The sequence below is a fragment of the Giraffa tippelskirchi genome, chromosome 8, assembly GCF_054371585.1.
Source record: "Giraffa tippelskirchi isolate mGirTip1 chromosome 8, T2T-mGirTip1v1.2.pri, whole genome shotgun sequence".
Classification (NCBI taxonomy): Eukaryota; Metazoa; Chordata; class Mammalia; order Artiodactyla; family Giraffidae; genus Giraffa; species Giraffa tippelskirchi.
The window spans coordinates 73,280,138-73,306,948 of NC_137282.1; the positions used below are offsets into that span (position 1 = coordinate 73,280,138).

A 26,811-nucleotide genomic window follows, 5' to 3' on the forward strand; every position below is an offset into this window, starting at 1 on the left:
ATGGGCACCAGGACCAGGGCGGGCACCAGGACCAGGGTGGGAACCGCAGATCAGGGCAGGCAGGCACCACGAACCACGATGGGCACCATGGACCAGAGCAGGCACCAGGACCAGGGTGGGCACCAGGAACAGGGTGGGCACTGCAGATCAGGGCAGGCACCAGGACCAGAGTGGGCACCAGGACCAGGGCGGGCACCAGGACCAGGGCACATGCGTTTCTTCCTCCCCGTCCTGGAGGCTGGACATGGAGATGGAGGTGCCACGGGGCAGCCCCAAGGCCCGTCTCCAAGCCGTTTGGACAGTGCCCTCCTCTGTGGTCGCCCCTCCACACCTGCCTGTGTCCTGGTCTCCTCTTCTCAGGACACCGTCACATTCTGCTTGGCCTCTCTGAGGACCCTCCCCTCCCTGAGGACCCTCCCTTCCAGATGCGTCCCCCGCACACAGGCAGCAGAATGGGGCACTTCTCCCCACTCCTGGGAGGGCCGTCAGCGCACTGCCAGAGCCGAGCTGGCAGGGGCTGCGGAGTGGGAGACCCCCCACCCAGCCCCAGCACCTTGCCCATCCTCTTCTCTCTTGCTTCCTGTTAAAACTTTTTAATTTTACTTCCCTTTCTCCTTTCTATTTGTAAAACTAAATCAAATCCTACTGGAACATGTCAGCATTTAAATAAACAAGCAAACTTGAGACAGACTTTCTAATATCACGGGACACATCCTTGGGCATAAATGACATCATCACCTAAGACTGTTCCTTCTCTAGAATGCTGCACGTCTGCTTCCCTGGCTCTGGGTATAAATGTTCTTCTGGCTTCAAAGATTCTGCCTCATTTATGTCCCAGAAGGTCACACTAATTCACAAACACCCTCATGTAGTGAAGGATTCACGTTTGCCGCTTCCTGGCCACAAGACCTGGTTTTAATCATTAATACACCTATTCGATGTATAGAAACGTACAGAAATATCTTAACTTCAATTTTTTTAATTTATTTTCTAAATGAGTAGAAAGGAGTGGCTGGTTTGTAGACACACCTTTCTCTCCAACTTATAACAAAGTAAAAGAAGGTTCAGTTCTACTCAAAGCTTCTGAAAACAGATCTTTGTAGGAAGGAAACCCAGTCTCACAGAACATAGAGCAGAGACACACACCTGCCGGGGTCCTGGGTTCAGGCCCTGCCCACCTACACCCGTGTGTTCCACTTCTTCCTCTTCTCGAGTGTAAATTATTTCCAGAGAAATCACTCAGCTGCAGGGGCCTTCTCTAAGCTTCTCACATGAGACATCCTGCTGCAAAGAAAGGCTCCATTAATGAATCTCCAGTTGTAGTCATTGATCCTGGGGAAAAAATGAGCTAATGGCCTGAATCCATGTTGGTGCTGCCTCCTGAATCTTTTGATTTAGCAGAAGATTGGTCTGCTCCTAGAAATTGCCAGCACCATTTGGGATAAATGAATCCTGTCCTGGCTACTTTCTGATGCAGAGTGTGGATTTTAAATTACAGTGTTTGTACCTGGGATTCCACTATGAGTTTCCATCATGTAAAATCTTATAGTGAATTTAATTTACATAAAACTTCAAGCTTATAAGTTGAGTCTTTTAAGGTGATCATCAACACTACCTTAAAATTTACCATGAATTCTTATTTCAAAATTGCTTATGAGATAATCGTCAAAAATCAAATATTTTAAAACAAGCATTCTTTTTGCTGGATTCTGACACATACATTGGGAATTGGCAACAGACATTTCTGACAGGCTATAAATATTTGTCAAGGCAGAAATATAAGGTAATTATCAAAAAACTATGTAAAAGGAGAGATTGATTTAAATTAAGGAGTCTGTATTGAAGGAATTCAAGGAGAAAGAGACTTGGAAGACAAATATAATTACTTTTGCGAAGCTGCACGTGTTTCATAGGCGTGTTTTCTAATAAAGAGTCAGAAATGACTTTCAGCTTCATGAGTAAGGGATTGGATTTACAACTGACAGCAATTGCTTTTTTTCTGTGCTTTGGAAGCCATTGTTTTTAGTGAAGAATAGGATCTGTCTAAAAGCTATTTATTTAATCGATAAATAAGAAGTCATTTGGCAATTAAGTACAATTTGATTACCAGCGTGTTGCTGTCCATAAATGCTTGATCAAACATGTGATGAAATTCTAGAAAGTAGCTTAAGAGTTCGGCACCTGAGTTTATTTTTGTGACAATTTTATTATTGGTTTATTTTTGGCTGTGGGGGCTCCCCTCTAGCTATGCTGGGCGGGCTCCTCTCTAGCTGTGGTGCCTGGGCTCCTCTCTGGCTGTGCTGGGCGGGCTCCTCTGGCTGTGGTGCCCGGGCTCCTCTCTAGCTGTGGTGCCCGGGCTCCTCTCTGGCTGTTCTGGGCGGGCTCCTCTCTGGCTGTGCTGTGCGGACTCCTGTCTGGCTGTGGTGCCCGGGCTCCTCTCTAGTTGTGCTGGGCGGGCTCCTCTCTGGCTGTGCTGGGTGGGCTCCTCTCTAGCTGTGGTGCCCGGCCTCCTCTCTAGCTGTGATGCCTGGGCCCCTCTCTAGCTATGGTGCCCGGGCTCCTCTCTAGCTGTGCTGGGCGGGCTCCTCTCTGGCTGTGCTGGGCAGGCTCCTCTCTAGCTGTGGTGCCTGGGCTCCTCTCTGGCTGTGCTGTGTGGGATCCTCTGGCTGTGGTGTTCGGGCTCCTCTCTAGCTGTGGTGCCAGGGCTCCTCTCTAGCTGTGGTGCCCGGGCTCCTCTCTGGCTGTGCTGGGCAGGCTCCTCTCTGGCTGTGCTGTGTGGGCTCCTCTCTAGCTGTGGTGTTCAGGCTCCTCTCTAGCTGTGGTGCCCGGGCTCCTCTCTGGCTGTGCTGGGCAGGCTCCTCTCTAGCTGTGGTGCCCGGCCTCCTCTCTAGCTGTGGTGCCTGGGCCCCTCTCTAGCTATGGTACCCGGGCTCCTCTCTAGCTGTGCTGGGCGGGCTCCTCTCTAGCTGTGGTGCCTGGGCTCCTCTCTGGCTGTGCTGTGTGGGCTCCTCTGGCTGTGCTGGGCAGGCTCCTCTCTAGCTGTGGTGCCTGGGCTCCTCTCTGGCTGTGCTGTGTGGGCTCCTCTGGCTGTGGTGTTTGGGCTCCTCTCTAGCTGTGGTGCCCGGGCTCCTCTCTGGCTGTGCTGGGCAGGCTCCTCTCTGGCTGTGCTGTGTGGGCTCCTCTCTAGCTGTGGTGCCCGGGCTCCTCTCTAGCTGTGTTGCACGGGCTCCCCTCTAGCTGTGGTGTGCAGGCTCTTCTCTAGCTGTGATGTGTAAGCTTCTCTAGCTGCGTTTCCTGGGCTCCAGAGCACAGGCTCACTAGTTGTGGTGCATGGACTTGGTCGCTCCTGGGCATGTGGGATCTTCCCGGTTCAGGGATCAACCCTGTGTCTCCTGTGTTAGCAAGCAGATTGTTTCTCACTGAGCCACCAGGGAAGCACAGCGCCTGAGTTTAGAATCACAAAACTCCTCGTGTTTATATTGTCCTTTCAAAAAACATGTATGTGCAATTATTCTTCTAAGGTAGAACTTTGACATATGTGAAGTCAGTGGGAGTAACAACATAAGCTGCTTGCCTGTGTTGCAAATTATTAATTGAAACTGCCGACCAAAGGCGCGAGTTAAATCAGCAGGGGGTGTGTGTGGAGAAATCCGCGCCGTGCAGGAGACCCAGTGGAGCAAACCTGAAGAGTCGTAAAGATGCAAGTGCCAGCTGTTGGACTTCCATGGTGGCTCAGATAGTAAAGTCTACCTGCAATACTAGCTGAGATTGTGGTTCGAACGTGTGAAACCCTGCTTTTGGTCAGTTTGATTTGAAGGATGGCTGTGGGCTTCTGTTTTCACGAGGCACAGTATTCATCCCCAAGTGTCCCCTCTACAAAGCCCTTTATGCAGGAAATAGCTGCCCCAAGTTACCTTCAGAAAGAGAGTTGGCTGCAGAGGTCACAGGGGTCAGAGTCCTGTCAGCACAAGCCCCGCTGCTGGTGACAGGGGTCACGGGGCTCAGAGGTCAGGTCCTCTCAGCACGAGCCCCGCTGCTGGTGATGGGTCACAGGGGTCAGAGGTCAGGTCCTCTCAGCACAAGCCCCGCTGCTGGTGACAGGGGTCGGGGGACTCAGGGGTCAGGTCCTCTCATCACGAGCCCCACTGCTGGTGATGGGAGTCACGGGGGTCAGGGGTCAGGTCCTGTCAGCAGGAGCCCCACTGCTGGTGACAGGGGTCACGGGGTCAGGGGTCAGGTCCTGTCAGCAGGAGCCCCACTGCTGGTGACAGGGGTCACGGGGTCAGGGGTCAGGTCCTGTCAGCAGGAGCCCCACTGCTGGTGACAGGGGTCACAGGGCTCAGGGGTCAGGTCCTGTCAGCACGAGCCCCGCTGCTGGTGACAAGAGGCCCAAGCATCCTTCCAGGAGGAGGGCAGTGCAGGTGAAGTCCTGCTGCTCTGGACATCATGCCTTGGGGCCTCGGTCCCCCCACAGAGCCACTGGGACACCCCCATTTCTCTGCTGCTGCACTGATGAACTCTTGTCTCCAACTGTCTGGACTTCAGATCTCCGAGAAAAAGTGTGGTTCATTGTCTCCATCATTCACGACTGGAATGCGCTGGCTTGGCCTCAGGCTACGATAGACCAGGAGCCTCCCTCAGGCCCCACCCTCTGAAGGATGCGGGAAGCAGGGTTTAGGGCCGGTCACACACAGGCAGGCAGCTGTGCCTCGGGGTCTTGTCCAAAGGTGCATCATTGGAAGAACAGGTGGTGGATGTGGTTTTACTGGAAGCAGTGCACAGGGGTTGTGCTCTTCCTTGACGTGATTGTACGAAGTGATGTTTTCGTCCACCAGCACGAGGCGGCCGTGGTGCAGCATGAGAGCTGCTTCTGAGGCATTCACGTGGCGCCCCTGGATGCCCCTGCTGGTGCACCCGGGGGTCCAGACACCCACAGGCGCTGCAGGCAGCACACGCCCACTCCGTCTTGTCCCAGGGCCCCGACTCAGACTGTGAGTGGACAGAGCGGCTGGGAGGTGGGCTGTTCCTCCAGGAGGCAGGGAAGCCAGAAGGCAGCCAGGCTGTAGACGGCACGTGTGAGTAGCTGCGTCTACACCCAGGCAGGCTGGGGTCCTGCCGGGACGTGACAGCCGTGGCACCTGGGCAGCTTGCACCCCAGCCCATCCATCTCCAGAGTTAAGCCTTTTGTGAGTGTCAGCTCAGGGCCCCTGGCACCGAGAGCAGGCGAGGGACCAGTGAGCGCTGTCCTGGATGAGATGGCGGGGGGCCGAGTGAGGGACGCAAAGGGCAGAGCAGGGAGGTCTGCAGAGCGGGGCTTGTGGGTGATTTAACCTGGGGCCACCGACTTCTTTGAGCTGTGGTTTGCCAGATGTCGGCAGTGGGTGATGACTCAGACGCCCTGACCCTCCTTCACTGCCCAGTCCATCTCATCCCGATGCCCTGCCAGCTGCGCACGGTCCTCTTGGCCTCGGAGGCTGTGTTAGCATTTCCCATGCAGCTGCTCAGAGCGGGCTGGCCCCCGGCCAGAGCCGGTGCCCTGTGGGTGCTGGCATGTGGCTCTGGGGTGAGGGAGGTTGGATGCGATGGACGTTGCAGCTGAGGCCGGTTCCGAGGAGGGCCAACTGGGCTCAGATGGCGCAGGCAGGGAACACTGCAGGGGTCTGCAGGCCGGTGGGGCCCAGTCCAAGGGGGAGTGCTGGGACAGCACTGGGAACGGGGTCTCAGAGGGAAGAGAGCTGCCCCGCCTCTGGGGAACCTGGGCCCAACCTGGGGAACCTCCGTGGGACAGACAGCTCAGCCCCGCGGGCTCCCAGAGGAGTGAGAGCCCCCCTCCTGCCTGCACCCTCCTCTCTGCTCCCCGCTTCCTCTCCTTCCTGGTTCTGAGCTGAGCTGTGCCTTCTGTTTCTCTCTTCTTCACTAAGGAAAGGCTCTGCAGCACGCTCAGAGCCTGTCAGGTCCACAGTGCGCTTCCTCCCCAGACGGCGCTGTCTCGGAAAGGCTGTGCCCTCCTTTCACCGCCAAAACTGCGCTCTCCACGACCCCAGGTTGCCTGGGGACCAGAGGGGACTGGCAGGCGAGTGAAAAGCATATTCCGTTGGTCTCAGTCCCTGTGCTGATTTCTGTAAGGCTCGCACACAATGAGATAAAGCTCTTTACAAGGAAAGAAGGCCTTTCCTGGGGGCCCGCTGTGCCATGGAGATGGAGACGCTGCGACCCTCCCTGCCCCCCAACCACAGGCGAGGGCTACTCCCTCACGTGTGTTTCCTACCGAGATCCACAAGATGCTGTAACCCCTGCCTCCAGAAACTAGGTTCTGCCTTCAGGATTTAAACCTCTGTCATCTGAGAGGAGGCCCACAGTGCTCCCTGTGAGTGAGCAAGGTTCTGGACCCAGCACAGCCCGAGCACGCTCATGCGGCCCATCCTCATCTGGCAGGCAGTTAAGCAGCTCTCAACCCTTTACTGTGTAACTTCAGGTAATGTTATCGAACCACTTAAAGTTCATTGATTCACTAATTCATACCTCATCTCGTTTTATAAGAATGCAAAGTGTGAATAACAAAAACATGTAAAATATACTGATGAAATGTAAATGCAAACTCAAAATCATGACCAGAGAACTTTCAGAAATGAAGGAGCAAAAGGAGAAACGTGACCATCAGTGCACCCCAGACCGGCCCTGAGCTGTGCAGGGTGGACCCCAGACCAGCCCCAAGCTATGTGGGGTGGACCGCAGACCAACCCCAAGCTGTGTGGGTTCTGAGCTGTGTGGGTTCTGAGCTGTGTGGGGCGGACCCCAGACTGGCCCTGAGCTGTGCAGGGTGGACCCCAGACCAGCCCCGAGCCACAAGGCAGTCAAGTCAGTGGGGGGATGCAGCCTCGTTCACGCCCGTCCTGCCCTGGGGAAAGAGGACCTTTAGAATAAGCAAGCACTGGTTTCCTAAACCTTACTGAACAGGCCTTTTACTGAGTTCTAAACACATGAAGCAAAGTTTTTAAAATGATCTTTGTATATATTCAATTTTGTGTTTTTTTCTTCTGCCGTATATATTAATTTATGAGATTTATGGGGATATAAGTCACCTACCATACTGTACACTATTAAAATGTACAATTCAGTGTTTTATATTTATAGATATGTGATACTACTGCTGCCGTCACTGTTAGAACATTTTCACCACCCTGGGGGTCACCCCTTCCTCCACCCCAGCCCCCGAGAGCCATTTCCGTTTCTTTCGCCTCTTCTGCACAGTTTATATGGTGGAATCATGTAATACGTGGTCCTCTGTGACAGCCCCTTCCACTAACACAGTGTCTTGAAGGTCCACCCACGCTGTCACACGTCCCCACACTTAACTGGCTTTCATTGGAGAACAATATTCCACTTGGATGAACATAACCACTTCTGTACATCTGTTTGATGGGCATTTGGATTGTTTCCTTTTTTTAAACTACTATGAACAATGCTGCTGTGAACATTCATGTACAGGTTTTTGAGAGGATCCACTCTTATTTCTCGGGGCTGTGCACCACCTCAGATTTGAATTCCTGGGTCACACGGTTGCTCTGTGTTTAACCTTTTGAAGAGCTTTCCAAAGCGATGTGAGATTGTCCATGTGTAGGGGCGTGTCATCCGTGAGCAGAGATAGCTTTACGTCTCCCTTTCTAATTTGAATGCCTTTTTCCTCCTTTTTCTTGTCTGATTGCTCTGGCTAGAACTTCCAGCAGCAAAAGTGGGTGGCCTTGTCTTGTTCCAGGTCTTAGGGGTATAGCTTTCAGTCTTCCACCAGTGAGAATGTGGGTTGTTCATAATTGCCTCTGTCGTGTTGAGGAAGTCGCCTTCATCCCCAGCTTTCTGAGTGTTTTTATCATGCAGCGGCGTTGGATTTTGTCAAGTGCCAGTTCGGCAACACCTGTATCACAGCACTAATGTGCTGTAACGCGGCAGTCAATTTTTGTTACGCTGAACCATCCTCACATGCCCAGGATGAATCCCACTTGGCCGTGGTATATAATCCTTTCTCTGTGCTTCTGGATTAGGTTTGCTAGTATGTTGTTGAGGGATTTTGCTTCTATGTTCTTAACAGATATTGGTCTATAACGCTTTTCTTCTGATGTCTTTATGTGGCTGCCAATCAAGGTAATGCTGGACTCGTGAGTTACGAGGTCTTCCTTCCGCTAGTAATTTTTTGTTAGAGTTTGAGAAGGGTTGGTGCTAATTCTTCTCTGAATGTTAAGTAGAATTCACCCCTGAAGCCATCTGGTCCTGAACGTCTCGTTGTTGGGAGGCTTTTGGTTCCTGATTCCATCTCCTTACTTGTAGTAAATTCTGTTGAGAATTTAGTGTAGCAAGTTCTGCTGCATAATTCTGTCTTGTAGTTCTGTCAAGATTTTCTGTTTCTTCTCAAAGTAATTTGTGTGTTTCTGAGTTTGCCCATTTCATCTGGGTTATCTCATTTGTTGGCATTTAGTTGTTCGTAGTACACTTATGGGCTTCCCTGGTAGTTCAGCTGGTAAAGAATCCACCTGCAATGCGGGAGACCCCAATTCGATCCCTGGGTTGGGATGATCCCCTGGAGGAGGGAACAGCTACCCACTCCAGTATTCTGTCCTGGGAAATTTCATGGACAGCAGAGTGTGGTGGGCTATAGTCCATGGGGTTGCAAAGAGCCGGACACGACTTTCACTTTCAGTCCTTTTTATTTATGTAAGGTTAGGTCATCCACCACTTTTGTTTCTGATTTTGAGTGCTTCTCTTCTGTCTAGCTGAAGGCTTGCCAATTTTACTGAGTTTTTTGGAGATCCAACTTCAGGATCATTGGTTCTCTGTACTGTTTCTTTTTAATTTATTTATTTTTAATTGGAGGATAATTGCTTTACAATATTGTGTTGATTTCTGCCATATATCTCTGTATCCTTTCGTATTCATTTATCCCCACTCTGAGCTTCATTCTTTCTCTCGTCCTGCTAGCTTTAGATTTAGTTTTCTTTTTCTATCCATATGAATTTGAAGATCAGATTTTGAATTTTCACAAAGAATCCAGTTGGGGTTTGGGTGGTGATTGAGTTGGATTTGTACATCAATTGGGAGAATTTCCCCGTGTTAACTGTGTTAATTCTTCCAATTTATGAATATGAGATATCTTTATTTTTTATTGAAGTACAGTTGACTTGTAATGTGTTAATTTCTGCTGTACAGCCAAGCGATTCAGCTATACATTCTTTTTTGAGGATTCAGAGAAGCCCTTCCATTTATTTAGAACATCACTAATTTCTTTCAACAATGTTTTGTAGTTGTCAGCATAAAAATCTTGAACTTCCCTGTTTAAATTTTTGAGGAAACATTTTTAAAGGGGCTTCAAACCGGCTCCTTTTTGACACAGTGGCCCCATCTCGCACACCTCACACAGCAAATTCAGAATAGGTCCACCGGCTCTCTCGCTGTGCCCCCTGCCCGGCTCTGTGCTGCAAGGTCCTGGCGAGTGAAGCTCCCAAGGAGCCCCACTGGCAGGTGGGCTGAGCTGGTGCTGTCTGGGGGGCCGTGGGAAGGAGGGAGTGGGGGAGTGCCAGGCACCAGGGAGCTAGGCGATTCCAGGGAGCAACCAGGGGGCGCACCGCCTCGCCCCAGATCCAACTGAGATTTCTGAGGGAGTGTTGGCAAGTTTCACTCATCTGGGGAGAGCTGTCCTTCTTTATTTAGCAAGGACCAACACGGTTCACTGGAGGAAGTTTTTGCACTTCCATTTTGTCTTGCTTAGACTGTTCTTTCCATTTGGTTCAGCGAGATTTCTCCTCCAACAGGGTTCTCCTCAGTGAGGGAGCAGCGAAGACACACCGGACGGTCTGTCTCTCCCCTGAGTGGGGGTGAAATCAGAGGGAAGTGCAGGCAGCTCGGGTGTGGGTGAGCTCCTGGCAGAGGGTCCTCGGGGAAGGACCTCCAGGCTCAGGTCTCTGCACCCAGGGATGGTGCAGGGGCAGGGCTCCAAACTTCCCCAAAACACCTGGGCCCTTCGCCGCAGTGCATCTCCAGCTGTGCTAGATGTTGAACCTGCGAGCCTGGTTTAACCAAAAAGAGGGGGCACAGAGGACCCCGTCTACCCTCCCCATCAGCAGCAGCCCAGAGCTGGATGCAGGGTTCTGTCCGACGCAGCTCTGATGTGAGCGTGTACATGTGCACATGTGTGTCTGCATGTGTGGAGCCACCTTGGGGCCCTGCCCACCTGCCCTGTGAACCTCGGTCTCCACCTGCAGTGGAGACGGCTCCCAGGTTGGGGGGCGGCTTCCAGGAGGGTAAAGTCTGTGACTTGGCCCCAGCACGGTAACACTCCATCACATTAGCCATATTTAAAAGGTTAAGTCCACGACTCAGAATGTGTTTTTCACCAGGTATGCCAACTGTCTTGTGAAATCCAATCATAAAATGTGCATTTAGATCCTCCTGTGAATTTGGGGAGATAGTTAATGCATAATGATGATAATTGCTATTTTCTTTTGCTTAATAACAAAAAAGTGTTCAATGAATACTGGAAATGAGGAAGCCAAGATGCTTCCACATTTTGTTACCTCACTTTCACAAAGAGAAATTACCAGCCCCACAGTATTTATTAGATGTTATGTAGACTTATTTAAAAAAATCCTACGCTATAAGTACTCATCACATGTTTCCATTCGGACATTATTTACGGTGGTTTATTACCCTGTGTGTAGTTATTGCTTTATTTTTGAGAGGTAAGGTATAAGTTTTACACATATGCCAGGAAATTCAGTCCCTGAACTCAGGGGAAATGACAGTGTTATCAACATGTGGCAAAATCAAATTTAATTCATTTCAGTTAAACTTTTCTGTTTGATGCTGTTCATTTATGGAGCCACAGCCATAGCGTAGCTTGCAGACTAAACATTAAGCAGAAACATGATATGTGTGTGGAGCAGTAATGGGCTGGCTCTTTAGCATGGAGCAACATTAGAATTGTATTAAATTACACGTTAATGGAAAAATAAAGCAGGAGATAATAGGATGACAACTTAGGCTGCTATACAATCTAGATTACAGAACACGGTCATGCTGTTTACCAGCCGAACCCTGAATTTCCTTTGAAAACTTGCTTTTAACTGTGTTAAAATGTAATGGAACCTGAAATATCCCTTCCTAATATTTCAAGTTCTCTGGTTACAGTTTGGCTGTTGAGACGGGCAGGCGCTGCATAGCTCTTATGGGATGGCTGCCCCCCCAGCCTGAGGCCACAGTGCGGCTCACGCTGGATGGAGTGGGGCTGTGCTGGGGGGTGAAGGGACCACAGGCCTGGAATTGCAGACCCTGTGCTGCCCCCAGGAGACCGTGCCAGGCCTCGCTCCCACCCTGGTGTGACCAGGAAGCTTTCCTTTCTCTCCCGCCAGCAGGCGCTCCCCAGTAGATGTCTCGCCCCAAGTTCCTGAGATTGGAGAAGCTGAGTCCCCTTCTTATCCCTCGTCCCCTCATCTAGACCGGTCTTACAGGTGGCAGCCGTGGAGCCTGGGACGGGACCTTGGAGCCCACACTGGTGTCGGCCCGCGTGGTGGTGCAGACACACAGTGAGGCCGAGCACGTGGAGAGGCGGGAATCAGGAGCAGACAGGTTACTGATGGGGAGGCTCCAGCCGAGAACACAACGTCTCAGATCCCTGTTCCTGGACTCAGGAGCAGACCAGTTTCGGACGGGAAGGCTCCAGCCGAGACCACGGCATCTAAGATCCTTGTTCCTGGCTGGCCTGGGCATGAGGGCCCGGGGTTACACTCCAGGAGCCTCAGACCTCGACCTCCGGCTGGTCTGGGGTCTTAGCACGTAGTCACCACCCTCCACCCAGGCAGGGGTCTTGTTTTCCGCAGAACAGCCCCAAGATATGTGTCAGATGGCATGTCCGTTCCTGAGGAGCAACCAGGACCCTGTGTTTCACTGTGCTAGTGTTGACTCGTTTCTTCTGGACCTTTTCCTTTGTTTCTGCAATTCCCTCACTTCCCCAACTAGTAACCGCTGACTCTGCTCTTTGGGCCTCCAGGAAGGCCTGGAGACTAAAGCCTTTTTCTCCAAGCTGAGAATGGGGGATGTGCAGGGGCCTGTGTGCCTGGGACCCCACAGGGTCCTGCTCCGTTTCCACAGGCATCGTTGGTCTGGTGCCTGGCTGGTGGTGAGGTTTCTTCTGTGAGGTCATCGAGAGAACTGGGTCAGTGGTCATCGGGGAGATGCCTCGTGTCTGTCTGCTTTCTTCCCCGTTTCCCATGGTGGCCCTGGGGGCCGCCTTTGGGGCCAGGGTGGGTGGCTCTGTGAGCACGGGTCCTCGCCTCAGGGCTGCAGGTGGCGCAGGGGCAGGTCTGTGAGTGAAGAAAGTGGGACGCTCTTGGTGGAGGGGGACAGAGCCCTGGCCCTGGGAGGGGTGCTGGACCCCGAGGCGGGGTCGGGCTCAGTCAGCTTCCTTCCTGAGAGCGTGAGGCCCTTGGTGCTGACAGGGTGCCCTTCTTGTCCCCATCTGGACCCTCAGCCCAAGGACAGCACACGGGGGTCCCGGGCTCATCTGAGCGGAGGCGGGTGGTGCTGACGCCGGGTCTCAGAGAGGAAGTCCTGGAGGAAGCGTCGCAGCCTGGGGAGCGGGGTGTGGAGAGGATCCAGTGTGACATGGCGCCGGATGCTCCCGTAGGCTGAGAGACGAGCCAGGAGTGCGGGGCGCCGGGCTCACCTGGTCTCCTCGGGGCTCAGAGCCTCTGCTGGGCCTGCGCGGGCTGGGGCCAGCCAGTGGCCTCACGGGGCCCGCCACCCCGTGTTCCCTGCATGTGCATATCATGTAGGCTTGTATGCATCACAGATGCTTGTCACGTGTGCACATTATACACTCTAACAGGATCTATTCCCTGTGTGTATGTATCCTTACTAGATACTATATGTGCATATTACATATGAATATATGCATTATATATACATTTTATGTGTCCATATTATATATGGTAATAGAATCTATTCCCTATGTGTATTACATGCATGTTGGTTGCTCAGTCATGTCTGGTTCTTTGCAACCCCATGGTCTGTAGCCGGCCAGGTTCCTCTGTCCATGGGATTCTCCAGGCAAGAATACTGGAGTGAGTTGCGTACCCTGCTTCAGGGGATCTTCCCAACCCAGAGATCAAACCCATATCTCCTGCACTGCAGGCGAATTCTTTACCAATGAGCCACCAGGGAAGCCCCATATATATGCATACTGTATACTACATATGCATATTATGTATATGTATTTCATATACATGTTATGTGTGCATATTATACACGATCATAGAATCTATTTCCTGTGTTTGCATATTTATATTATATATATGTATTGTATACTGTAATAGAGCCTTATTTTCTTGTCTAAGTCGCTTCAGTTGTGTCCGACTCTGTGTGACCCCATAGACGGCAGCCCACCAGGCTCCGCCATCCCTGGGATTCTCCAGGCAAGAATACTGGAGTGGGTTGCCATTTCCTTCTCCAGTGCATGAAAGGGAAAAGTGAAAGTGAAGTCGCTCAGTCATGTCTGACTCTCAGCGACCCCATGGACTGTAGCCTACCAGGCTCCTCCATCCATGGGATTTTCTGGCAAGAGTACTGGAGTGGGGTGCTATTGCCTTCTCCCATATAATATATGTATATTATAAATGAATGTATGTATTACCTATACATGCTACTTGTATATGTTATATACTGTAATAGAATTGGTTTCTTGTACATATTTGTTATTGTTGTTCAGTTACTCAGTTGTGTCCAGCTCTCCATGACCCCATGGACTATAGCATGCCTGTACATATTAGGATCTGTATTTTCTGTATTATTACATTATATATTGTATATGCATACTATGTACTATTGTGACCCATTGGACTGTAGCTCTCCAGGCTCCTCTGTCCACTGGATTTTTCAGGCAAGAATACTGGAGTGGGTCGCCATGCCCTCCAGGGGATCTTCCCGACCCATATCAAACCCGCGTCACCTGTGTCTCCTGCATTGCAGGCAGATTTCTTTACCTGCTGAGCCATTGAGGAAGCCATATATATATACTATATGCCATATACTATATGTTATATACTATAATGGGCTTCCCTGGTGGCTCAAGTGATAAAGAATCTGTTTGCAATATGGGAGACCTAGGTTTGATCCCTGGGTCGGGAAGGTCCCCTGGAGGAGGGCATGGCAACCCACTCCAGTATTCTTGCCTGGAGAATCCTCATGGACAGAGGAGCCTGGCGGGCTACAGTCAATGGGATTGCAAGGAGTTGGACATGATTGAGCGACTAAGCATAGCACAGCACACATATACTATAAAGTCTGTATATACTCTATATATTACATTATATGCATACTGTGTGCAGTGTATACATATTATGTGTGGATATATGCATTATGTACACATATTACATATGCACACAGTGTGCTGTGTTACAGTCTGCATCTCCGGCACCTATTTGATGGCCAGCTGGAAGCAACAGAAGCAGAAACACTAGGACAGCAGGAAGTAGAGGTAGAGCAAGGGGCAGAGCCTGGAGCCCAGTAAACCCTGAATTTCATAAATGCTGACCCAAGAGGGTTGAAAATGGTAACAACCACAATCATGGTAATATAGCTAGAATAACCATTGCATGCCCTCCTCCTGGACCGCCACGTGTTGAGGACATGGAAGCCCACCTGGAGTCCCACACCAGTGGTGGCAGAACCTAACTAGTCATGTCCAGAGGCCCCGTTCCAACCACTGGGCTGAGCGGCCTTACCCCTGGCAAACCCAGCATTCTGCAGAGGTCAGCTCTGGTGGCTTGAGGGTCTCTGTACAGTAGCACCACTCACAAAATCAAACCTTTTTTGCTCTGAGTAGAATCATATAGCTCAAAATCAACAGTGTGAAACAGGAAATCAGGGCATCACGGCTTCATCCTCATATTGACTTGGACGGTGGCCTTGAGAAAGTCACCTCTGCTTCTTGCCTGCACGCTCAGTATGTGGCTTTACACAGCTCATGGCCAACCCTCTGTATGGCACATCAGCCCACCAGCACTATCACTGGTTAAGTAGCAAGTGGTATTCCTCCAACTTCTTGAACTGAACTTCAACACTCAAATCTAGTCAATGTAACTCTTTTCCCCCAAACTGTTTGCTTAACACCACCAAATCTGTCAAGACCTGATGAGCATTTTAGACATTCAGTATTTGTAGTTGCAGAACCATGCTGGGGAACAATGGTTAATCTTCTTCACACTCCTGGACTTTGGAGCTGTCCATGTGGTGTAAAAAAATGACCGGTTCACTTGAGTGTCCAGATCAGGAGTGGCCCCGGGATAAAAACAGCCCATGTGTGGACGGGGATGTCCACACAGGGTTTCCCTCCGAGTCCCTCCACATCTGACCCGGCTTATGTGTTCTCTCAACAGACCAGCAGTATTCATGGTCCCCGACTCCGCACTTCAATGAAGAGAGGTACTCCCCCGCACCCAGGACTATGAAAGGCTTATCCGGGAGTCGGAACCCGCCACCGCTGTGCTCCGGCCACACGTGTGGCTTGACGCCGCCCGAGGACTGCGAGCTCGGCCACCTGCACCATGGCCCCGAGGCGCGGCCGCCCTACCTGCTCAGCCCCACCGACAGCTGCCCGCTGGAGCACCACCGCTGCTCCCCGCGGACCTCCATCCACTCCGACTGCATGATGCTGCCCGTGGTGCTGGGCGACCACGTGTCCAGCAGCACCTTCCCCCGCATGCACTACAGCTCCCACTACGACACCAGGGACGACTGCGCCATGGCCCACGCGGGCGCCAAGATCAACCGCATCCCGGCCAACCTGCTGGACCAGTTTGAGAAGCAGCTGCCGCTGCACCGGGACGGCTTCCACACGCTGCAGTACCAGCGCGCCTCCGTGGCCGCCGAGCAGCGCAACGAGAGCCCCGGCCGCATCCGGCACCTGGTGCACTCAGTGCAGAAGCTCTTCACCAAGTCCCACTCCCTGGAGGGCTCATCCAAGGGCCACGTCAACGGCACCAGGGCCGACGGCAGGGCAGACGAGCACGCGCACGGCCACCACGCCAAGCACGGCCGGCGGAGCAAGAGCCGCGAGCGCAAGGTGGAGGGCCGGCCGCGCGGGGGCCCAGGCAGCTGGTGGGGCTCGGACGACAACCTGGACAGTGACAGCACCTGCCGCGCCTCCAGCGCGCTCGGCCGGCCCCACGCCGAGCCCGCCGCCCGCTGCTACCCCGATGCACTGCCCGGCCTCTTCGGGGACCTCTCGCTGAGGACCTCCAAGAGCAACAATGACGTCAAGTGCTCTGCCTGCGAGGGCCTGGCCCTGACGCCCGACACCAAGTACATGAAGCGCAGCTCCTGGTCCACGCTCACCGTGAGCCAGGCCAAGGAGGCCTACCGCAAGAGCTCCCTGCACCTGGACAAGCCGCCGGGGCCCCCGGAGCTGAAGCCGCCCCTGCGGCCCTGCCACTACCTGCAGGTGAGGGCTGGGTCCCGATTCTGCAGGAGAGGGGGGCGGCCGGGCTCTGCAGGTGAGGGGGGCGTCCTGGCTCTGCAGGTGAGGGGGGGTGTCCTGGCTCTGCAGGAGTGGAGGCTGTCCGGGCTCTGCAGGTGAGGGGGGGTGTCTGGGATCTGTAGGTGAGGGGGGGCGGCCAGGCTCTGCAGGTGAGGGGGGCGTCCTGGCTCTGCAGATGAGGGGGGGCGTCCTGGCTCTGCAGGAGAGGAGGGTGTCCGGGCTCTGCAGGTGAGGGGGGGGCGTCCGGGCTCTGCAGGAGAGGGGGGATGTCTGGGATCTGTAGGTGAGGGGGGGAATCCGGGCTCTGCAGGTGAGTGGGGGGGGCGTCCGGCTCTGCAGGCTGCTGGTGGGAGCATCCTGGGAGGACCTGGAGTGTAGCAGTCCAGTACTCGGGGCCTCTGAGGCTGCAGGATCCAGTGACGGCCATGATGTGTGCACCCACAGCAATGTTTCCCCATCTGAAAGTGGCCAGTGGAGCCCAGGAATGAGTTTGCATGAGCTCACAGGCCTTCCCCACACTGGCAGCTTTAAACCTTGGATACATTAGGGAGCCTGGCTATAGGAACCGAATCTGTTCTCTGGGCTGTGGGTGAAACACACAACAGGCACAAGGGGGGCATGGAGGTGATGAAGTGCGGATTTCTCTGTTTGGGGCCCTTCTTGTCCTCTTGGCTCTTAACCACACATCTCCAAGTGAGAGGGGAGCCCAGCGCCAAGAGGCCCCCTCTTCTTTCAAGAGGCCTCTGCAGTTACTTCTCTCAGCTAACAGCGCTCTTAGCAAAGCCCTGAAACCTGAAGTTTCCTTCAGGGCCCATGTAATTTGCATTCGAATCCGCCTTTCGATGGGTGATGCGGGCGTGCACGGGATTGGAGAGACCCTCTTGGAATCCTGAGTAACCATCTCAACACCAGTGTCTGATTGCTGGCTGAGTCGTTAGGCAGTCAGTACACCAGGCAGATAAGCAACCGCAATTCTTCTCAGGCATCAGATGGATGCGAATTGCGTTAGCAATTCCAACCGCCACCTGGAGCATGGTCCACGACCCAGTGGATCTGGTTTAAAAGGAAAATCTGCTCATCAGATTGCTTTCATAGGCAGGTTTATTCAAAGAGACAGATGGATTTAAATAGCCATATTTAAATAATATTGCTTATTATTAGTTCAGTTAGTTCAGTCGCTCAGTCGTGTCCGACTCTTTGCGACCCCATGAATTGCAGCACGCCAGGCCTCTCTGTCCATCACCAACTCCCAGAGTCTACCCAAACCCATGACCATCAAGTCGGTTATGCCATCCAACCATCTCATCCTCTGTCGTCCCCTTCTCCTCCCGCCCCCAATCCTACCCAGCATTAGGGTCTTTTCCAATGAGTCAACCCTTCGCATGAGGTGGCCAAAGTATTGGAGTTTCAGCTTCAACATCAGACCTTCCAATGAACACCCAGGATTGATCTCTTTTAGGATGGATTGATTGGATCTCCTTGCAGTCCAAGGGACTCTCAAGAGTCTTCTCCAACACCACAGTTCAAAAGTATCAATTCTGCGGCACTCAGCTTTCTTCACCGTCCAACTCTCACATCCATACATGACCACTGGAAAAACCATAGCCTTGACTAGACGGACTTTTGTTGGCAAAGTAATGTCTCTGCTTTTAAATATGCTATCTAGGTTGGCCATAACCTTCCTTCCAAGGAGTAAGCGTCTTTTAATTTCATGGCTGCAATCACCATCAGCAGTGATTTTGGAGCCCAAAAAAATAAAGTCTGACACTGTTTCCACTGTTTCCCCATCTATTTCCCATGAAGTGATGGGACCAGATGCCATGATCTTAGTTTTCTGAACGTTGAGCTTTAAGCCAACTTTTTCACTCTCCTCCTTCACCTTCATCAAGAGGCTCTTTAGTTCTTCTTCACTTTCTGCCATAAGGGTGGTGTCATCCGCATATCTGAGGTTATTGATATTTCTCCCGGCAATCTTGATTCCAGCTTGTGTTTCTTCCAGCCCAGCGTTTCTCATGATGTACTCTGCATATAAGTTAAATAAGCAGGGTGACAACATACAGCCTTGACGTACTCCTTTTCCTATTTGGAACCAGTCTGTTGTTCCATGTCCAGTTCTAACTGTTGCTTCCTGACCTGCATACAGATTTCTCAAGAGACAAGTCAGATGGTCTGGTATTTCCATCTCTTTCAGAATTTTCCACCATTTATTGTGATCCACACAGTCAAAGGCTTTGGCATGCTTATTATTATTTTATATTAAAATCATAATATTTAATTAATATTAATTAAAATATTAATATTTAAGAGACTTAAATTTTACTTATTGTTACTTGCTAAATGCCCCCTTGAATGTTCAGTTGTGTCCAACTCTCTGCGACCCCATGGACTGTAGCCTGCCAGGCTCCTCTCTCCTTGGAATTCTCCAGGCAAGGATACTGGAATGGGTTGCCATGTCCTCCTCCATGGGATCTTCTCAACCCAGGGATCGAACCCAGGTCTCCTGCGTTGCAGGCAGGTTCTTTACTGCTGAGCCACCAGGGAAATCCTTGCTAATACATAAATAGGAAGTTTTTGCCTGTTCGTCTGTAAAGGACTGTGATAAACACGGGATATGTAAGACCTGGAGCTCCCCAGGCCCCTGCTCTCCCAGGCTGCTGGGGTCCTGGGGGCTGGGACCTCCGCCCTCCCCAGGCTGCCAGTGTCCCAGGGACTGGGACCCCTGCCCTCCCCCAAGCTCCGTGCACTTCCCGGGGACCCTCTCCAGCCAGACCAGAGGCAGAGGAATGGGAGAGTTTGTCTGTAGCTGCTACCGTAGGAATAAGATTTAAAAGAACAGAGGGGAGAAATAAACACTCATAGGCTCTTTTTATTTTCTCCACCAGAAGCTAGAGAGATTTGGAGCTGAGCAAAAGTGTTGTATTTTATTTGCACCTTTGGTTTGTATAGAATACATAGTTAACATTAGAGAAAGTTCTTTTTATGTTTTTAAGTAGGTCAAAGCAGACAACGGAATTGAAAGAAAATTCTGATCTGTTTTATTCTTTGAAAGAGCTTGTTTTGGTGTTTCCTCCATGGGCAGGCACAGCATCTAAGGTCAGAGTTTTAATGAATGTCACACTGACCGGGTGGGTGATGTGCAGCTGGTCAGCTCAAGAGTGGATGGCCTCCTTGTCAAGCCCTGCCCTGAGCTCCAGGGACACAAGTGGATGATGGCTGCCTGACCTGGTAGGAGGACAGATGGGGGCAGCTGCCTCTGTCATGCCTGGGGCACACTGGGACACACTGGGAGCACACTGGGAACACACCAGGAGAACATTGGGAACACACCAGGAACACACCTGGAGCACACTGGGAACACACCTGGAGCACACCAGGAACACAGCTGGAGCACACTGGGAACACACTTGGAGCACACTGGGAACACTGGGAACACAACTGGAGCACACCAGGAGCGCACTGGGAACACACCGGGAGCACACTGGGAACACTGGGAACACACCTGGAGCACACCAGGAGCACACTGGGAACACACCGGGAGCACACCTGGAACACACCGGGAGCACACAGGGATCACACCTGGAACACACCTGGAGCACACCGGGAGCCCACTGGGAGCACACCTGGAGCACACCAGGAGCCCATTGGGAGCACACCTGGAGCACACTAGAGACACACCTGGAGCACACTGAGAACACACCGGGAGCCCACTGGGAACACACCTGGAGCACACTGGGAACACACCAGGAACATGGGCCTTGGCCCCTCCAGTGCAGCCCCCTCCAGTGTCACACAGCCCAGGCGCAGCACCAGCTCTGGTCCCCTTCTCCTGTCCTGGGCCCCAGCCTCTCCCCGCTGCCTCCTTCACTTTCCATCCCTCCTTCCTTTCTCTGTTGTTTCTGCCCGACTGGCGGTCCAGACCCATGGGGTCCCTCTAGTGACCGGGCTCTCCCCCCATGTCTGTGTTGAACGTGCTGCAGTGTCTTGTCTGGGGTCTGCTGGAGGAAAAGCTCCCACCCCAACACTCCAAGAGCTGTCAAAGATGAGCAGAAGGACATGGAGCCTGAGGGTCACCTTGAGCATGGAGGCTTCCCCAGGCTGGAAGGGCATTTCAGCCTTGCCCCCAGCACCCAGCCCCTACCAAGGTCTGTGTGCCCCAGCCCCAGGCACCCAGCCTGCCCTGACGTCCTTCACGGGAAAGGGCTCCAAACGCTATGGGTCGTGAGCAGCCTGCCCCCAGGTCACTAGTGAAGCTGATGAGGTCCCCTGGCCCCCAGCTCAAGTGCAAACAGAAATACAGCCTATGACCCCGCCTTTCCCAGTATTGTTCATGCAGTGGGTTCTGTGCCAAGGGCAGCGGGTGTGCCAGCCCACGAGTCAGCTCCTCTCTGACTTTCCACCATGAACATTCAGTCACACACAGGCCCTGTCATTCTTAACTGGTGAACGAGAATGAAGTAGAATGTTCACCCACACAATATTACACATTTCTGTAGTGACTGACGGTTTCCCAGGGGCCTTTCTTACACTCTCTCAAATCTAACCACAGCGTCTGATGTATATGCAATCAATGAGGCAGAGAGATTTACCAAGCTCACGGCTGGCAAATGCTCAAACCTCAACATCCGTCAATGAAGAATTTATTTCAGCAACATTTCTCAAAATGCCTGCCTGTCACAGGCCCGAGACCAAACTGACGGTGATGCAGTGAACAGTTGCAGCCTCCTGGGGCCAGTCCACATGCTGGACACTCCTCACTCCCGTCGGCCCTGTCCCTGTGTGCTGGAATAGGGGGACAGAATGGGCAGAGGTGGGGGTCACTTCAGACGGGGTGTGGAGGAGTCAGTCTCAGAGCTGAGCCACGCCCTCAGCTCTTGGTCAGACGTCAGCCTTTACTTCTGACCACGTGGAAGCACCCGAGACCTGAGGCCTTTGAAGTGCGTGAGGCAGAAACAAGAAAAGGCCCGTTTGGTAGAGACGGATGGTTTTTCTAAAGCGCACATGGAAAGCTGACTGCAAGCTATGCTCGGACTTTGGGGTGCGTGGACGGGTGGCACCCCAACTCCCACGTCATTCAGGGCTCAAGTGTACAGGCTCATGCCCTTGTATAAAGCTTCCAAATGCTAACAAAACAGAGAAATAAAAGGAAAGTCACTTGTAATAAGAATATGAGTCTTAATATAAAATCGTCTGGGCCCTGACAGACTTGTCCAGAGGGAAGTGGAGTATCAGTATTCAGGAGTTCGTTTCTGACTGAAGACTCGCCACTAATCTGGACCCAAGGAGGGAGTCTCAGAGACCTGCCCACAGGCTGCTCTGTCCCTCCAGGTAGAGCAGCACACCACAGTTCCCTCCATCAGTGACACCGCGCAAAGGAAACCAAAAGCACTTTGGTTTACATACAGAAAAGAGTTGTAGTCAAGGCTCGGGTCGTCATAGACAGGAAGGCAAATGCTGGGATCGCACAGGACGGGAGCCAGCCCTCCAGGGGATGGGGACGCACAGGACAGCAGCGGGCCCTTCCCAGGGTGGGGTTGTGTCCTGCTTCTTGGCCCCCGGGGTGCTGGCCATGTCCCCCCAGTGTGCGGCATCACGGCCGCCCCAGACACATGTCCAGGCTGCCCTCGAGGGCGCCCCACTCAGACCTGTGGTCTTGCACGGTGACAGCCTAGAACTGGGAAGCCCAGCTGGCCTGCTCTGTTATATTCCCAGGGCAAGTGTGCCTGGCAAGCGTTTAAAACAAAACAAGAAAATTGTGGATTGAATGGAGAAGATATTTCCCCACATGGACACCTAGTGTTTGATGGCATTTTCTTCCTTGGTTTCAGCACCTGGAAGAGAATATTATTACAAAAACCCCAGCCCTTGTCCCTTTGCCATGCTGCTTGAAAGGAAGAAAGGACATTTTAATCTGCAACCTAAAGTCTCCTTCAAGCAATAAGCGGGAGATACTGAAATCTACACTCACCTTGACCTTAGAAAGATGCCTATTCAGAAATTGTAAATGTCACTCAGTGCTCTAAGCAAGTAGGAAATTAGAATAATAATTGTCACTAAATTCAGCAAAGATTATGCATGGATTCACAGAGGCCGTGGATACCATGAAAAGAAGTTTATTTGTTCGTTCATGAAAGCACTTGATGTTTTGAGGTCCACCCTGGCCACCCTCATGCCTGCTGCTGCAGGTTTGTGATCCTGTAATGTGCCAAAGAAAGTGTACTTTACTGAGGCACAGTGGCGTTTCTGTGTCACTCCCCCGTTCTTTTGACAGTCTGCAGACATATGCTTCGGAATCAGTGTCGCACCCGCTCTTGACTCTGGTTTACTCTCCTTCTGTATTGAAATCTCTTCTGTCAAAGACTGCGAAATTGGCAGCTTCAATCAGAAACAAAAATATACAAGCTGATCTCATTTGTTAGTTAATTCACAAGCTGCTGGAAAAAAATCTTTGTTGTTTTTTATTTTTTACAGAAGCATGTTTTTGATTCACAAAAATTCCATAAGCTGCCAGCGGGAATGCATCTTCCCTGGCACGTGGCTCCTCCCCATCTGCCTCCCGCCAGCCTCCTTGGAGCACCTGCCCCAGAGTGGAGCTCCTCGTCTCTCTGGGGTGCTGGTGGGGGAGCCGGAGCCTCTGTGAAAATCTCTTCTGCCTCCTGCTTGAGTCCCAATGAGTTAGAGCCCCCAGCCTCACCTCCAGGAAGCCTTCCCCGATCACCTCCTCTCTGTCGACAGCTTCCTCTGGCTCCTTCCCTGTTTGCCCTCTGCACCTCCTTCTTTGCCCTAATTAAACCACAATTCACTTTGTTTTATGCCTGTCTCCTCTACTGAAATGTATTGTCATTTGGGCCTAAATTTTCTTAAAAAAATAAGTTTACTTTTTATTACAATAGTTATTAATATATATATGGTCCATGTAAAAAATTTAGAAAATATAAATATAAAGAAAAATCGTGGAAAAGCCCACCGTTACTGTCTCCCAGTGATAACTGCACATCCTTCTGGCTGTGTTTCTATGCATAATAGAGCATCTGTGTCTTTCAGGGCTTCCCTGGTGGCTTAGCAGTAAAGAACCCACCTGCCAATGCAGGAGACAAAGGAGACACGGTTCAATTCCTGGGTCAGGAAGATCCCTGGAGGAAGAAATGGCAACCCACTCCAGTATTCTTGTCTGGGAAATCCCATGGACAGAGGAGCCTGGTGGGTACAGTCCATGTGGTCTCAAAACATCGGACACCACTGAACATGCGTGCACATGCACTCACATCTACCTTTAAAGTATGAAAACGTGGTGTCCAAACTTTAAAAATTGCTCCCCTTCATGGACATCTCTCCTTGGCTAAATACTAGTTCTTCTGCATATTATCCATGGCATGATATTTTCAGCCAGCCCATCAGATATTATCAGTTCCCTCCTTGGACCCTAATGATCAATTCACAGTGCCCGGCACGAATCCCGTTGTCTAGGGACATTGCTGGCTCAGAGGCACCCACAGATCGAGTCTTCTGACAAGTGGCATGAAGCGTGGGCCCGCTTTACTGCTGGGCATGAGGCGGAGGGGCAGCCTCTGTCCCACAACCTTGTCCGTCCTCCAGTTTGTTGGGACTGCTGACACTGGCCTCTGCGAGGAGAGAGGTGGGAGCCTGGATGCCCGGAGGAGCGCAGACTTCCCTCTTCCTGATCTCTTCTCCTGAGTGCCCCCCCAAACCTGTGTCTGTCTCCCCAGTGGCTGTGTTGCTGGCGCCTCTTCCTTCCGCAGTGTCTCTGGCAGCTCTGCACTGCCACCTGGGGTCTCATGCCCACCCGCCTGCCCAGGTCTGGACTGCTCCCCAGGGTCACCATCCCCTTGAAAGCCACTCGGGGATGGGCACTCAGCACCTGACTGTAGGGAGCTTGGACATGCTGCCTCCAAGCCCTGCTCTGTGGCTGGGAGTCCCTGGGCCACACCACCATGGGGTCAGGCCTGTGAGGACCCAGAGTCCCCGTCCTGTGAAGCCCCCTCCTCTTCCCCGTGAGGCTGTCCTGTCTCCATATCTCTCATGGACCCAGCCTGGCCCGGGTGGGGAGGCTGGTTTCACACACAGGCTGCAGGGAGGATCCACGGAGCATCACCATGGGGCCTGCAGGGCTCGGTGCCCACGCTCTCACCCTCACTGAGGGGCGCCCGCTCCCTGCGTGTTGGCGAGGGCCACAGAAGGGGCATCCTTCCTGTCCTGGGCTGCAGTGTGCAAGATGAAAGATGGAGACAAAGCGCTTTCAGCTGATAACTCTGCCCTCGCGGCCAGGCCTGCGTGTCTCTGGCTGGGACAGTGACGAACGGCCCAGTGGCCCCATCAAAACTGGAGAGATGACAAATGAACGCATCTACGGAACAAGCTCACAGACACAGAGAACAGACGTGCCGAGGGGGCAGGAGGGTGGGAAGGACTGGGAGTTGGCGTTAGCAGATGTAAACTAGTGTATACAGGGTGGGTAAACAGCAGGTCCTACTGGATAGCACGGGGAACTGTATTCAATATCCTGTGATAAACCACAATGGAAAAGAATATGAAAAACAATATATATATGTAAAACTGAGCCACTTGTTATAGAGCAGAAATTAACACAACGTTGTGGATAAACTGAACTTCAATTAAAAAAACATTTTTAAAAAACGTGGAAAGATGGCAAGACTCCTTTTACAACGAACCCACTCCAATATTCTTGCCTGGAGAATCCCCATGGACCTAGGAGCCTGGCAGGCTCCATGGGGTCCATGAGGTCGCAAGGAGTCAGACAGGACTGAACGACTAAGCATAGCGCAACGAGAGTGTACTTAAGTCTCTAAACATTAACCAAAGGACAAGCCCCACCTCTGAAGACTTCGTCAACATGGAATTGCATCGTCCCCTGTCTCTATGAAGAGCATAGTGGGAGATCCCCTCCTCTAGCGTGAAGAGCATGGGCCCTGGGTCCTTGGAGGCCAGCGTGAAGAGCATGCGCCCTGAGTCCTCGGACTCCAGCGTGAAGAGCATGCACCCTGGGTCCTCGGACTCCAGCGTGAAGACCATGCACCCTGGGTCCTCGGACTGCAGAACTCCATGCGATGGTGCTGGTGCATGTGGGGTCATAGAAACCTCTGCACTCGGCCACTGCCTGGTGTGGTTTTGGGTTTTGTCAGCATCACGGCTGCTGGAGCGTGAAGGGACCGCTCTGCCCTGAGCGCCTGTGGTGGAGACATCCTGTGATGTGTGTGCTGTGTGAGCACCTTGGGTTTCCCACGGGGCGGGTCAGCCCCGAGTGCAGGCCTGCTCTTTCCTCCCCACAGCACAGCCTGCACGCACGCCGCAGACAGCACACGGCCTGAGTGCCAGGACTCAGGTCCAGGCGTGCCCCGGCGCGCAGGGCCCCGGCGCGCAGGGCCCCGGTGTGGGGGCCACGACCCAACCCCGGGATCACGCCCGTGTCGGTTCTCACAGGCCTGAGGGCCTCCTCCTCTGGTTTCCTTCTTCTTCTTCTTCTTCTTCTTTCTTCCTCTCCACACTGGAGACCTCTTCTGTCCAGTTTTCTCAAGGTTCAACTGCTCTCTTACCACAAGGAAATAAATCCAATTGTTAGCAGTGGTTTTTCCAGGTGCTGAGACTACGTTTTTTCCTCATTCTACTTTTCTAACATTTTCTCACTTTTTCCATAACGTTTATCACTTTCATAACAGGAGAAAAAGCAATGATTATATGTGAACGTGCTTTTGGGATTTGAGTGACAGACCGCGAAGAAGCGTGTGAGGTCCGGCGCTGAGTGACCGTGACGAGCCGTGTCTTCGGGGGCTGCGTCCCCAGGAGGCAGCTGGGGCCCTGACGCCCTGTGTGCTCTCCCCAGGTGCCCCAGGACGAGTGGGGAGGGCGCCCCGCGGGGGGCAGAGACGACGAGATCCCCTGCAGGAGGATGAGGAGCGGGAGCTACATCAAAGCCATGGGCGATGAGGACAGCGGGGACTCGGACTCCAGCCCCAAGACGTCCCCCAAGCTGGCCCTCCGGCCAGAGCCCCTGCTCGCATCCATCGGACAGAGGCCGCTGGGAGACCTCCAAACGTAAGCCCCCCGCACCTCCCCCGCCCCATCCTGGGCTTTCCTCACACAAGCCAGCCGTCAGCCCAGAATTGAAAATATTAGACTCAATGGCCATCAATTCAAAGTCCTTTTTAAAACAACCTGTTAGACGTTTGGTTATACTTACTGCATAGTAGTTAAGGAAATATACTAGGGTGATTTCTATGTCATAGCCAGTGACCCATCTGTGTCTTCTTGGGTCATTC

The 26,811-nt window shown here is 52.4% G+C and overlaps 1 protein-coding gene across 4 annotated transcripts in view; it reads left to right on the forward strand.

The window, feature by feature from the left end:
- Positions 1–26,811, forward strand: part of DLGAP2 (DLG associated protein 2) — a 118,320-nt gene that overhangs the window by 16,526 nt on the left and 74,983 nt on the right. For all 4 annotated transcript variants that reach the window (XM_081524190.1, XM_081524192.1, XM_081524191.1 and 1 more), the window contains 2 exons: positions 15,420–16,483; positions 26,376–26,587. In XM_081524190.1, the coding sequence (XP_081380316.1) occupies positions 15,488–16,483; positions 26,376–26,587 (1,208 nt within the window). In that variant the 5' untranslated portion in view covers positions 15,420–15,487. The remainder of the gene's footprint in view (positions 1–15,419; positions 16,484–26,375; positions 26,588–26,811) is intronic.